Source organism: Alosa pseudoharengus, unplaced genomic scaffold, assembly GCF_046254945.1.
Source record: "Alosa pseudoharengus isolate Yale_2024_CS ecotype anadromous, Long Island Sound unplaced genomic scaffold, YU_APseudo_1.1 YU_APseudo_1.1_scf_14, whole genome shotgun sequence".
NCBI lineage: Eukaryota > Metazoa > Chordata > Actinopteri > Clupeiformes > Clupeidae > Alosa > Alosa pseudoharengus.
The window spans coordinates 27866387-27880019 of NW_027468609.1; the positions used below are offsets into that span (position 1 = coordinate 27866387).

General features: G+C 42.0%; 2 protein-coding genes across 3 annotated transcripts in view; one reads left to right on the forward strand and one right to left on the reverse strand.

Annotated features, from left to right (window-relative positions):
- Positions 1-538: 538 nt before the first annotated feature.
- Positions 539-4951, reverse strand: snx18b (sorting nexin 18b). The gene is made up of 2 exons (XM_076284513.1): positions 3255-4951; positions 539-2022 (listed from the first exon to the last, which is right to left on the reverse strand). The coding sequence occupies exons 1-2, from the start codon at positions 4699-4701 to the stop codon at positions 1793-1795; spliced, it is 1677 nt and encodes a 558-aa protein (XP_076140628.1). The 5' UTR covers positions 4702-4951; the 3' UTR covers positions 539-1792.
- Positions 4952-6134: 1183 nt separating this feature from the next.
- The window catches only part of arl15b (ADP-ribosylation factor-like 15b), a 43667-nt gene continuing 36168 nt past the window's right edge, over positions 6135-13633 (forward strand). The window contains exon 1 of one of the 2 annotated variants that reach the window (XM_076284514.1): positions 6135-6747. In XM_076284514.1, the coding sequence (XP_076140629.1) occupies positions 6736-6747 (12 nt within the window). In that variant the 5' untranslated portion in view covers positions 6135-6735. The remainder of the gene's footprint in view (positions 6748-13633) is intronic. The other variant, XM_076284515.1, reaches the window with a different exon arrangement.

The window sequence follows — 13633 nt, forward strand, 5'->3', positions numbered from 1 at the left end:
AATTGAATTCAGCTACATTATGTTCCACATATTTGCATACACCTCACGCACTGCTAAACCTGTTGCTTTGCTTTTTGGCTTTTGTCTACTGTGCTAGGTTAGGTTAAGAGTTCTCAGTAAACATGAAGCATATGCAGGCGAAGCCCTGCCTCAAAATCTGGCATATAAACAGTAAGATTAGTCATAGTTTTTTATATAACAAATGGCCATGTTTTTCAGATAAGTACCTGTTACCATAGTAAAGGTTTGATTTGATCTGTGCTGGCCATTTTTTTTCAGGTGTTGAGCACTGCACTCGGTTAAAAGGTTTGATGGCTTGTCTGTCAGTGAGTGGAAATAAAGGCTAACTTTAGCGCTGATAAATAATTCATCTGCAAGGGCGAGGATAGCTTCTGGATTCACTCTGCATAGTGGAGTTGTTTTCCCCCCTCGCACAGATAAGGCAAACCCCAGTGCAGACTCAGAGCCTCGCAAAAACAGCTGAATTCAGCTTTCCACAAGCCCTGTGCAGACGCTGTGCAAAGAATGCCACTCTTAATCAGGTTCTTCTCCGTTTCACTGTTTAATTTCATTATGCACTTTAATGTCATTCGAATGAACTGAGACTGCATTCATACTCATGCCAACACTGAATTCCGTAACAAGTTATGAAAGGGGGGAGGGGGAAGTGATTGCAAAACACTGCAAAGTTAAAATGTCTGGTAGGAGATAGACACTCTAGAGTTTTCGTAACTAGGAATGGAAAAGGGAATAAGATCTAAATAATGAAAGGAGGTGTTGAGTAACCTCCTCAATAGGTGATCCTCTAGACCTACGGGTACAATGTCCTTTGGTTGCAGTGAGAAATTATCACCAGAGCTAAGGTTCATTTTCTGTAGGTCAGAGGATTGCCTGCGTAAACTTCAATGAAGTATGTTTGTACGTTGTTTGTACGTATGTTTGTCCAATACATTTCTGGTTCATAATAAATGTCCAACACAATAAAGTTAGGAGTAGCTCCAAACAGCGTTGCATATCGCACAGCATACATTAAAAGCTAAAAACTACTTCCTTTCTCTTTCATTATCCATTTGTGATTGTGTGTGTGTGTGTGTGTGTGTGGAGTGGGGCATCAAGGCCAACAGTGGAACAGCAGTGTGCCCAACTGATTATCAACATGGAATGCGTGCTCACTCTGCGTTCCCATAATCTGTGGCATATAAAGATAGTGAATGCTTACAGTCTTCATTCTATATTACTGCCCATTTAAAAGAATCTGTATCACAAATACAAAAGGGGATATTCTAAAGCTCACCTGTGCAACTGGTAGACGTCTTGGACATAAGTACATTCAAACAATTAAAGGCCAGAGTATGACAGTGTGGAGTAAGGATTAAGACATGTGAATTGATACCAGTAATGTCCTTTCAAATGTCAAATCAATCATCTTGGCTTTGAGAAAATGTCTCTGAGTTAGAAGAAAATCATGGTTAACTTTTATGCAACAGCAACATTAGTAAACAAAACTAAATTCATCTACATGCTAGGGAATACTCAACATAGCCTACCCTGGAGAGTAATGTACTCTTGGTGGCTCGTACCACTGTGTCCCCACATATTCGATTACTTATTCCATCAGTCAATATCCATCAGTCAATATCTCCCTGACAGATTGCGGGCCGTCTGTACACTTTATTCTCCTGTTCACGCTGGCCTCAATGGCGTCCAGCTCTTTAGAATGGTGTAATACTGGTGTGTGTACCCACCCACCATAGGCCTCCAGTGCCACCCCCCACCCCCCTCCGGTGGCCAGCTAGGCCTGGTCATACATGTGGAGTGCCTCCTCAAGCTTGCCGGTGATCCTCTGGAAGAAGCCGATCTGCTGCTGCAGGTAGTGCTGCATTTGGCCCTTGAAGTCGCGCACACGCGTGCGGTGGAAGTGCTGGATCTCGGCCAGCGTGGCACAGGAGATGATGTTGCAGCGCTCGCTCACGCCGCCGTCCGCCGCGCCGTGCTGGCACTCCTTCACCTTGGTAAGTGCTCCTGAGGGAAGGACAGTGAAAAGGGGCAGGGTGGGGGAAAAATGGGATTAGAACGTGGCTCTGTATGGTCATTGGAAAACCCTCTTCATTCTGATGCTGAGGTTGAATGAATGGGCCAATTTGACCACACACTACATTATGCACCCAAACTCATTACTTTACAACCACATGTGACCTTTCCTCAGACATACATTCAGAAACTAAATTTATCATTATACAAATATGTCACATTGCACACAACAGTTATAAGTATACTTTACTTGTAATGCAGTTTTGTATGCATTTATGTCTTGCCCTTGCTCTGCCTGGAAATTGTGCTAAACAGGCTCTGTGACCCGCTTAAGGCATGTATAAATGCAACTCCAGAGCCTTAAAGCCCATGATTTACAGCTTACCAACCTTAGGTATTCAGGCTAAACAGCACTCCAAGACACAACTTGCATAGCGCATAGAGAAGTCATTGGAAAGCTAGTGTTCAGTACAATTAGTACTTTTAAACAAAATGTGTCCTTCTCCTTGTTTGTTTGCAAGCATTAGTTCCACAAAGGTTTAGTCATTTCAATGCAGCAGTTCTTCACAGCCCAGCCAAAAGCATGTCACCAGTTAGGCGAGAGATATAAAATAGAGTTTACTTGAAATAGTGAATAATCCAACTCTAAGACATAACACAGCTCAGAGGTTCTACAGAGTATACATTCTATAACAACAGTATAATAACTGCACAAGATTGTGGAGAGGGCATCCATACAACGGTGTTTGAGATATAGGCAGAGGAAATCTGGAAAGACTGAGGAGTCTACCTCCCCCTCCCCTGAGGAGAGGAATTTGACACTGGGCTAGCTCCATTCCACACTGGATGCCACATGTCTCCACGGCAACACAGGAAAGCCTGGCCCAGCACCCTCTTTCTCCAAAGGACAGATCACCAGCCCCCCACCCCCTGCCACTTCAACTTCTGTTTCATTCTGTATCTGAGCAGCTCAATCATTTTAGTGCTATGTCCCAGAGTTACTTTATAGGGATGTATTATAACTACAGGTCAGATGGCTTAATTACACAGTAACGTCACTTTCCATTCACAATTTTACAACATGCAACACATGTGTAACAACGTGCTCACAGATTAAATAAACTCTGAATTCTGTATCATGGCCGGCTTCAAACCATCATATCTACCGTCAGCATGTCTACAGATCTGAGGTTTCATTACGAGAGATAAAAACACAAGCCAACCTTTCTGGACATGGATGATGTCAGGGAAGTTGGTGAGGTGTCCTTGATAAATGGCTAAAAGGTCTGAGATAGGGTCAATGTCCTGACGAGGCTGATCTGCAAAATAATCTCCAATGGTCTCATATGCCTCGCCTGTGAATGCAATAGCTTGATTCAGAGGCACAGAATAAGGCTGCTGGTCCAGTTCAAATGCTTGACCGAGCAGTCGGAAAGACTGGCCAACTCTTTGGTACTCCTTTTTGAACCCAGTGATCTGTTTCCTGGCAAATTCGTTGATGGTGACGTTGACCTGGATGAGGTTTTCGTCCATCTTTTTGGTGAACGTCTTGAACACCTCCACCTTGCTCTCCACATCCAGCAGGTCAAGAGGCACAGCGGGTGGGCTGATGGTGAGGAAGAAGTTGGCACCAACATTGTCGTCTTTCTCTGCCTTTCTTTTGCCTTGCTTCCAGGCCTTTTCGTCAGTGCTGCTGCAGGTGAGGAAATGCTGGAAAACATCACACCGGGACAAGACTGGGTGACTCGTCATGTGATTCATCCACCATATGAGGCCTTTCCGCCGCTTTGAAATGAAGTCCTCCTCAAACCGGCCAGTGGCTTGCTTCTCGGGTAGATGAGGGACTGAGATGACAGGAAACTTTTCGACCAGTCGTGCATACAGCCAGTCAAAGTGTTTATACCTCCTCTGTACCTGGCTTTGAGTGTGGCTTGGGGTGAGCTTGTAAGACATGTAACTTTTCATTCCTTTAAATTTGGTCTGCTTTGTGGGGTCATCGATGGAGCATGCGAAAGGGTAAGGGTTCTCTTGCCACTCTGGGCCACAATCTCCCATGACAACAAAGATTTTGTCACCATCTTTAACAAATCCAGCTGCTTCACCCAATAGGAATGCCTCTCCACCAGATTTCACAAAAGTTGAGAATCTGTTGAGATTTCTACCCACAGTTGCAGAGCCTTTTTGCTGATGCGAACGCGGAGAGGTATTTATTGAATACCCAGACTGTCCATCTTTATTCTGGCTGCTGGGTGGTTCGTCTGCCACTGTTGAGCTGTCATCCCAGTCATCGTCCCAATCGTCGTCGCTTCCTTGACTTGTTTGATAACTGTGCCTTTGATGTGCTTGTGCAGGGTAAGCAGAATGAGTGGGGGTGGAAGTTTTCGGGACTTCCACGGGGTGACTTTCATGGCTACTTGTGGAATGGTTCCCATAATACCCATCTCCAGATGTGCCGTTGTTGTTCTGCGAAATATTTGCGTCGAGATGACTGTTCAGAATTTCCACGTATGAGGCTGGGAAGAGTCCGGTCTCCCCCCTGGCATTAGTTCCCTCTAACCATCCTTCGATAACTTCTTCGCTGTATAAAGTTAAAAGTTCATTTTCTCGTACTGATATCTCCCCTGGGTTTTCGGCATTGAAATCATACAACGCTTTCGCTCTGAGCGCCATAATATAAGCCACAGATGGGCAGAACTGTGGCGAACAGGCTCTGAACAACACTCGTAACAGTAGGCTACCTTACAACCTACGTACCATACAGCGTAATTCCGCTTCGTGTAAGTTGTTTTTGTCCTCTTTGCTGTCAGTGGAGTGAAGAAAGTCAGCCAAAAATGAATTATTCAAATCCTTATGAAGTTTGGGGTATGTCCAAAGAATTTTGCTGAGGCCAGGCGTTCGGACTCGAGTTCCAGATGCTTCGGAACGGCAACAGTATCAGTCATACGTATTCTAACTAGCCCGACAAATCGTGGGTGGAGCCAATCGGAACAATTAAACTGAGAATAGGCCTACATAATATTTTTTTTCTGGACAGAAGTGATATTTTGAAGCACTGTGAAATGCCTGATGTCCCTCATTCGTTTTATTGAATAGGCTTTATGTAAAACGAGAATATTAATATTGCCTAGTCTTAAAAAGTGATGCAAAACCAAAACCACAGGTCAAAAAGACATATGCCTATGAGCTAATGGAAATTTGTTATTTGGAGTGGGCATCTGTTTTCCTCTGGAGATGTAGTAGGCCTAGCCTATTAAATGTTGTATGCCAAAGGTCAATTGTGTGTCAGTAAAATATAGCCATATATAAAAAAGTCTATATGTGTCTTGTAGCTTATTATCTTATCAGGCCTGTGTGCCTCTCTAAATGTCTCTCAATGTCATGTTTGCAGTTCTCTCAATGTTTTGTTTGCAGTTAATATCCTAATCCCACTAAATATGCAATTGGTTTTGTTATGACTATAGGCCTACAACCACCATAGTCTGACTTAACCTACTGAACTAATTTGATTTAGCGAATCAATTGACCAAGGGCCATTCTGTGATTGTATCCTTGAGTGTTAAAGTGTATAAATTAACAATGGTTAAACTTGTGTCTACTGTTACTGAGTTGGAGTTTACAAAATTGTAAATGACATTAGCTGGCAAACTGGCATTCCTTGGCCTAAAATATAAGAATTATTATGATAGAAAGGCAAAAGATGAAGACCCTCTGTTTTGGCATTATTTGACATAGATCCTCGTGTAATTTATCAGAATTGGTAGGCCTACTTGGTCAAAAAAAACAAAACAGTTAAAGGGTTTTCTGGACTGTAGGACTACTTTGATATGTTAACTGTGTGCAATCAAATAGGTATGTTTATGAGTAGCCTATGTGGCTACTGAATGAATGAAATGTGTGTTCTCTTCTGTTCACTGATGTGCACTACCTGTTGGCCTACTAACATTTCTGATGTGTGTAACTTTTCAGTACCACCGCTAGATGTCAGTACAAACAAAGATTGCAAGAAACACCTCAATCACGTGACAGATGAGTAACACGGCATCATGCATGATGGTAGCCAAGGAAATTGCAAAACAAGATCGACCACTCTTTTTCCTTTCACTATCACTGGTTAGCATTAATTTAACCATCTGGCGTGTACATATGAAGTAACAGGGGTACCTTGATTGCTTATATTTAAGTAGAAGTTTACACAGGGATTTTTTATACCGGAAGTTTCCCTGCCTTTGAGTGTACGTTTCTCTAGACATTCACTGACGCTGGAACGTGGTATGTCTTGTTACTTGTAGAGAATCTTTGATCGTGCTACGTAAGATCTGAAAAAGGGATTTCCATCTAGTTCCTGCTGCAACATTGTAGCTAGCTATCACTACAGTCACAGCCAAATTCGGATATTTAGGTACCTAAACACGAGAGAAAAGGGAGATATGCATGAGGTATAATAGAGAGAGTAAAATCAGGAGCTCCTTAGAAAGTCTCTGGTACAGTATACTTGTTTTACCTCGCAAGCTCAGGGAAACCAAATAGCTGTCGCTAACTACAGTAACTTCATATATTTTCCATTGGAAAGGCGGGGAATACAAAGCTGCAAGCAGTCAACACAGACTTCTGGATGCATCAAATTTATGCCAAATATTTCCCAGACAATCATCGCTGATAGGATTACACTTTCTTGAGGACAACGACCAATTAATCGGGCAGTACATGGATTATCTGGTATGATCTTTTACTTTCCTCATTCCTCTTAAGCCGGTTGCTCTCTCTTGTCTAATGTTGATGTTTTTGTGTACATGAATATAGCTAGCTTCTAGTTTTACCGTTAGCTAACATACCGGTTAGCTTACTAGCTTCAGTCCAAAACACAGCTGTTTAGAGGGTAATATCACGCTGTCTTCTCCTTATAAGAGACGTGGTGAGAGAAGAGGTTTTGCCTTACCATTGGGCTGTTGACTTAATGTTAGGCTACACCTCTACCTTCACACTATTGAAGATAGTGATATTTTCAGTGAACTATTACTTTCGGCTACCTTACCACATTCCACATTGATATTTTCAGTGAATTATTAATTTCGGCTACCTTACCACATTCCAAGGTTACGATTAGGATCACCACCACGCTGATAGGGTATCTGATAGCTAATTGTTTGCAGTAAATCTTGAAAAATGGATGTTATTCAATGAAGCATCATGCTCTGCTAAAGATGATTAATCTCGAATTATCCCCAGACTAACCACTGCAAATTATTTTAATAGGCCTGTGTCTAACATAACGAGTTTGTTACAGGTAAGGACACAATCTTGCTGGCAAGTAAGGGCATGACTCCGCCATGCTCCTTCAGTTAGTGTAAACAACCAAGTAGGTTACAACTGGTTGGGTATTTAGTGAAAGTTAACAGCTGTTAGCCTTGATCAGGTAGGTCTAGGCTAATAAAGTTCCATTATTGGAGTTCCCTTTCTAAATCTGAGTTGGAACCCATTCATTGAATGAAACATGCACAGGCGTGTGCCATAAGGTCGCAGGGGCGTTTCCGAAGTGATTCTCAGAATAGAACCATTTCCTCAAGAAACAGGGCCTAAAAAAAGAACATAAAAACCTGGCTTGAAACCAACTGGATCGGATTAGGAGCATGGTCTATTATATACCAAGTGCCTTTATAAATTCTAACTCTCTTGGCTTATTGAAGGTAAAGTGTTACATGCTACATGCGCAATCACCTCCTTCATCAGCTGTCTCATTCAAATTGGGTTTATGCAATCTGACGTTATGCAGACCCACAAGATGCGCAATTTGTCCTGAAACTAGGACAGTGTGCCTTAAATAACAGTAGCCCGTTGCCATAAGAATTGACATTCAATACAGCAGTGTTTTTCAACCACTGTGCCGGGGCACACTAGTGTGCCATGAGAGATCATCAGGTGTGCCGCAGAAAATTACCCAAATGTCACTCACTGGTCCAGAAAAGCAACTGTTGCATCAAAGAATTTATAACCACATGCTCTCATTGATTGTATGATTGCACTGTTTGTGGTATGCAGGCATTGTACAACGGGGGCCCCATATCCAGTATTCACAGAATCATCACATATCCCGTTCATAACAACAATTAAATTAGATATAGTCACCTACAAATTAAACAGAAGGCGCTTGTTTTATTGAGCAGGTCTTGCATAGAAGCCATAATAAGGCCATATCTGTGTATTATTTGAAATTTTAGGCTATGGTATGTTTATTTTTTCTTCACACAGGATGTTAGTGCCGTGGGACATTTTAAGTGTCAAAAGTGTGCCGTGGCACAAAAAAGGTTGAAAAACACTGCAATACAGTAGCCTAATGATGCCGATCTGTCATCCACCACCTATTTTAAAGGCTATAGAGTGCAGCAACAGATCGACCTGGATATGTTGTAATCAGCACCAGGAATGGTGTTTTGTAGCAATGTTGGTTTGCAGCAGTGCAACAGTTTATTTTTAGAATGATTTGCCTGCTTTCTCTGTCTCTCAGATAAAGTTATGCCAATGAGCACTGGCATGAAACGGACAAGATGAACATTAGATTCTGCAGTATGACTAAATTATGTAGAGTGTTTGAGTCTTTGAGCGTAAGAGCTTTGTGTGCCATATAGGCCTAATGTAGCCTAGTTTTGTAACAAACTTGTTTTGTCATGGTCAGTTTTAACATTATTCATGCTACTAACAACAGGACTCGTAGTCTAGCAAAGAGTTAAAAAGCTCAGATCAACACTTTTCATCCATTGTGGACTGAGATTGTTTTTCCATACAGCTCCTGGCTAGCCGGTTGTTTTCACAATTCCTCAGTGGAAAAAGAGTGTACAGTTCCCTAATAGAGCTTAGAGCAGTGTGTGAGAGAGGGAAGGAGGGAGAGAGAGAGAGAGGGAGGTGGTGTGTGGGGAGATAATCTGAGCAGAAAAGGGTGTAACGCATAGCCATTGCTTGTGGCACCTGTGTGTTTATTCAGAAGGCATACTACTTCCCCAACATCATGTGTTGGCACTGCAGTTGGAGTGCAGAGTTCCCTACCACTCCCTGTTCTGCTCCACATTTTGGTGTTTTTTATGGGTCATGGATATGGCTAACCCCTTGCCACCCCATGCCTTTCATTATTAAAGTACACAAAGTTGGATACAGAAAGCTCTCTTCAATTATGGAGCTGGCCTCATTTAGTTAAAAGCTATTTTCAATATAAGATTCAGCTGTGCATTATTATGGTCAGAATCTTGGAATCAAATGTACACATTGGAGATTGTATTTGTAGGCCTATATTTAATATGTCAAGAGGTGGCTTTAAATTGCACACATTGACACACACTCAATCCTGTCCTTCTGTCCTGAACTTAAGCACACATGTTCATTCACTCACTCTCTCTTACACACACACACACACACACACACACACACACACACACACACACACACACACACACACACACACACACACACACACAAACATACACACACACACAAACATACGCTGAAACACCTCCTGTTAAGAGCAGCTGTGTGTCTAAGACGGAGACCTGTGGACCTTTACCCTGTGAGTGAAAAAGAGAGGTTCTCTCACTGCGGTTAAGATGATTGAAAAATCATCTCCTACTGAGCATCACGCCAGCCTGTAGCTGGTAGCACATTAACCGCAGTAAAAGAAATAGACCCTCTTTTTTGATTTTCGATTTCACAGACCTCATGATTAAGCTTGAATAATAGGCTGGTGTATTCACACAGCAAGAAAACAGCCTGTAGGTGTAGATTACATGATTCGGCATTAAAGAGCCATCTTTGTTATTATTTTCAATTCAACAGTCCTTATTGCCTTTTTTCAACACAATATGTAACTTATTGCGAGGAACAGTACCCTGCTGCACATAGGTCCAGGTTATTGATTACTTTTGGCTAGCAACATTGACATCTCCTTGATCGTCTTTCACATGCCAAGGTGATTAAAACAGAGATGTTTTTTTTCTGTTCTTGGTGCATTACCCTATATTTAGCCTAACTGCCGGCTGAATTAAATTGTCTAACTGCCGGCTGAATTAAATTGTCTAATTTTCTCAAAAGAAATCTGTGAAAGACTGTGCTGTGTTTTTTGACATATGGTTAAGGCACCGGTGCGACCAGCTATTCGAGAGAGGAAAAAGTGTCCCATTAAAACTCTACCTTTGGTTCAATAACAGACACATATTTGGCCAATATCGTGGTTTAAACAAATCACAGATAGTGAAGGGCGGGACCTCCCCTCTGATTGGCTGTGGCGACCCAAATGGGGTCGCCAAAAACTTCCGTGGGGTCGCCAATTATTTTCTGTATTCAGTCTGAAATTATTATTAGGTGAAACAAAGGGAAATAATATTTGCCTTTTCTGCCTTTTTCTTATTTACACGCAGTTAAGAGAAGAGAGAGAAATGTTTTCGTCTTTCAACGAGATCTGGTTCAGCCTATGGGCTACTGGTCCGCTGATAGAAACAATCTGCTCCCACTATGCAGATCAACTTGTTCCCGCTATTTTAAGTAAAACAAAACAAAAAACATAGCCTACTAGCCAAAATGGACAGGTGGCTGCTTAAAAAATTGAACAAAAGCTCGTTAGTGCCATCTACCAGTGCGTCTTCTCCTCCGTGATCCTCAGATGGGACAAGTCTACAGGCCGGTGAGAACAAAAAGAACAAACGGCGCGTCGGCTTTATCAGAAAGAATTTTTGAAATATGCATTCACTTGCCAAGTTAAAGATAACCTCGACCACCCACAATGTGTGATTTGCGATGTTCTGGCGAATGAGAGCTTAAAACCTGTCAAAATGAAACGACATCTCAAAATACAGATGTCGGCTCAGCACCGTGGAGGAAAATCTCCGTGTCGCCGTATGCAGCATTCCTCCTACAATTAACTTGCTATGTTCACGGAAGCATGCCCACCCTTCCCATTGAAATTGTTAAAGATAGTAAACCAGAAAGGGAAATAAAAAAATAGGCCTACTGTTATTGTTATCGCCATAAATATAATTCATGTAACGTTGTAGGCCTAATGCTGGTATGTGTGTGTGCATGCTTGTGTGTGCGCGCGCTACGCACATAGCGCTCTGATCTGATATGGCGGCAGCCTACACTTGTTTAATCGTGATTGTTTGGTTTTCTCGGTTCTTGTTCATATGGAGTAAATAAAACAAATGACTTTTCTTTCTAGTTTTTGCTTGATTTAGTTGTTAACGTTTGAGGGGGGTATTTGAGTAAGGACTTAGAATGGGTTTGGGGAAAGTGGGGTCGCCAGACCTCGCCATACTTTTTTGTGGGGTCGCCAGATAAAAAGTTTAAGAACCACTGCATTACAGTGTGGTCACATAGGTCACATATCACACAAAAATAATTCAGTGGAAATGCATGGATTCCAGTTTCTTCCAGTAGCAGCAACTGGGATCCATGCATTTCCACAAAATTATTTTTGGAATCTGATCCCTTATCATACCTGTTCATTCTTACTCGTCGCTTGACTTATCAGTGACTAAATTCAAGATTGCTGCAAACGCTAAACTTCGTGAAGATACTGTCTGTATAAATCGTCTTGTAAGTAAACTACCAGTGCTTTTTCAAAGTTCTCAATGTTTCATTTTAAATGTCAGGGCCCTCGGAAGTCTACCAATGAAGTGTGGAGATACATTGAGCCTCGTAAATGGTGTAAAACAGTGATTTATTTGCATGGTTAGCCCGATGCCGAAGCACCACCATTGAAAAAGCTGGTAGTAGCATCGGCTAACTAGCGCCAGATTTTGGAGTGCAGGGGACAAGCCGAGATGGGCTATGAGACATACGTTCACACTCGGTATCATGTTTCAACACACTTTAGGTCAATATCACACCGGAATTCTCCTTTAAATGCGATGTGGTTGAACATTTGGGTGCACCTAACTTTTGTGCTGGTGCACCTAAGCAAAAAAGTTAGGCGCACCAGTGCAACCAGTGCAAAAAGTTAGTCTGGAGCCCTGGGTTAAGGCTTGTTTAAACATTACTCTGGCACGGTGACGGAGGCTTGGTCTGGTTAGTTGTTACAGAAACACAGAGGTGTTGCCAGGCTGAAACAGACAGCGTTGGAGGCCATTTAGAGTAATTGACAAAGATTGTGATTGTTAGGCTAAGCTTTCTACCGAACCCTATGTGTTTTTTTTTCTTTTTTTTCTAAGTAGTATAATTGGCTTAATTGGCACAAGCTTACGCTGTAACTGCAATTCATTTGGTGCATTGTCAGGTAATTTTGTTTCATTCGGATGTCTCGTAGTTGAATCGGTGCAGAGGGCAAGGTGTTGGCTTGTGCCCTCATCTTTTTAAATCCTTTCCCCAGAGGTGGATGGCATTGTGATTTCATCTCTGCATTGGACTGACCTGGATAACAAGCCTGAACTTGGGTCAAGCTCCTTGTGTTTTGTCTCTCTCTCTCTCTCTCTCTCTGTGACCTGAAATTGTTTTTGTTGGCGTCTCCCTCTTGTCAATGGCGCTAACAACGTTGCTGTGGACCGTGTCAGAGTGCGCACAGCTCAGTGCATTCGTTTGCAGGATTGGAGCTCAGACGGTAAGAAAAAACGTTGGATTGTTTAAAAACCAAAATCAGGTATGAGGAACTGATGTAATGTGGGCAGAAGTGTGTGAGGCTGTTCTCTGCCCCCTTTCTCTTTTCCTAAATTAGGTCTTTAATTGTATTAGTTGTCAGTAATAAAAGGAGAATAATACTCTCCAAGATTACAGCAATCTATTTCCATTCTCCTAATGAGGCCTGACAATCTGGGCCCTTACAGAAGCAGTTGACACCCTGTATACAGAGCAGAGTCTAAAATAGGTGACATAATTATCCTATAGTAGCCCTATTATTGAAGCGAAGGCTGAGAGTTGTTACTTTTGAGAAGCAAGTGTAGTGAATGTAGGCCTATTGCAGGATCAGTGGACTAAAAGCTTGTCAAAACACATCTTTTTGGGTGGTGCAGGGTTGAGTCAAATTCCCAAAAGGCCTTCTTGAATTCCAGGGTAAGGCTCAGGCAGTCCTCAATTAGGCACTTTCTCTCAGGTTACAGACTCTGCTGATATTCTATCTCAGTAAGGGCCCTCAAGTGGGTTGGATGTGACATGATGTCCTCTGTAAAGTTCTGGCTGTAGAAAAATTACTTTGGGCCAGACTGCAGAGTATTTGTACAATTACAATTCAGCCTCGCCTAAAGTACTGAGTAACAGGTGCATAGCATACACTACTTGTCATGTTAGTGACCACAGCAGGCAATCATTTGGATCCCCATTAAGCTTTTACTTTTTTCTCAATAACCATTATTTTGTAAGTTGGTTATCAGACAGTGACAGACAAATAGTGTAGCATACATAGTTTGATTGACAGACAAATAGTGTAGCATACATAGTTTGATTGATTTTCTTCACATTTCTCATGAAGTAATGATGGACAGGGCAAGTTTCTCATCCACTTGTCCATCCACAGGTAGAAAGTCAGAGTGGCTTGTTTTGAATAATTGTGCTGGTAAGAATAAAGCAATTTTGTTTGGCAAAATATGAAAAAGTACCTTTGCAAAAACCAAAACAAAAGGTCTGCTGATGATCA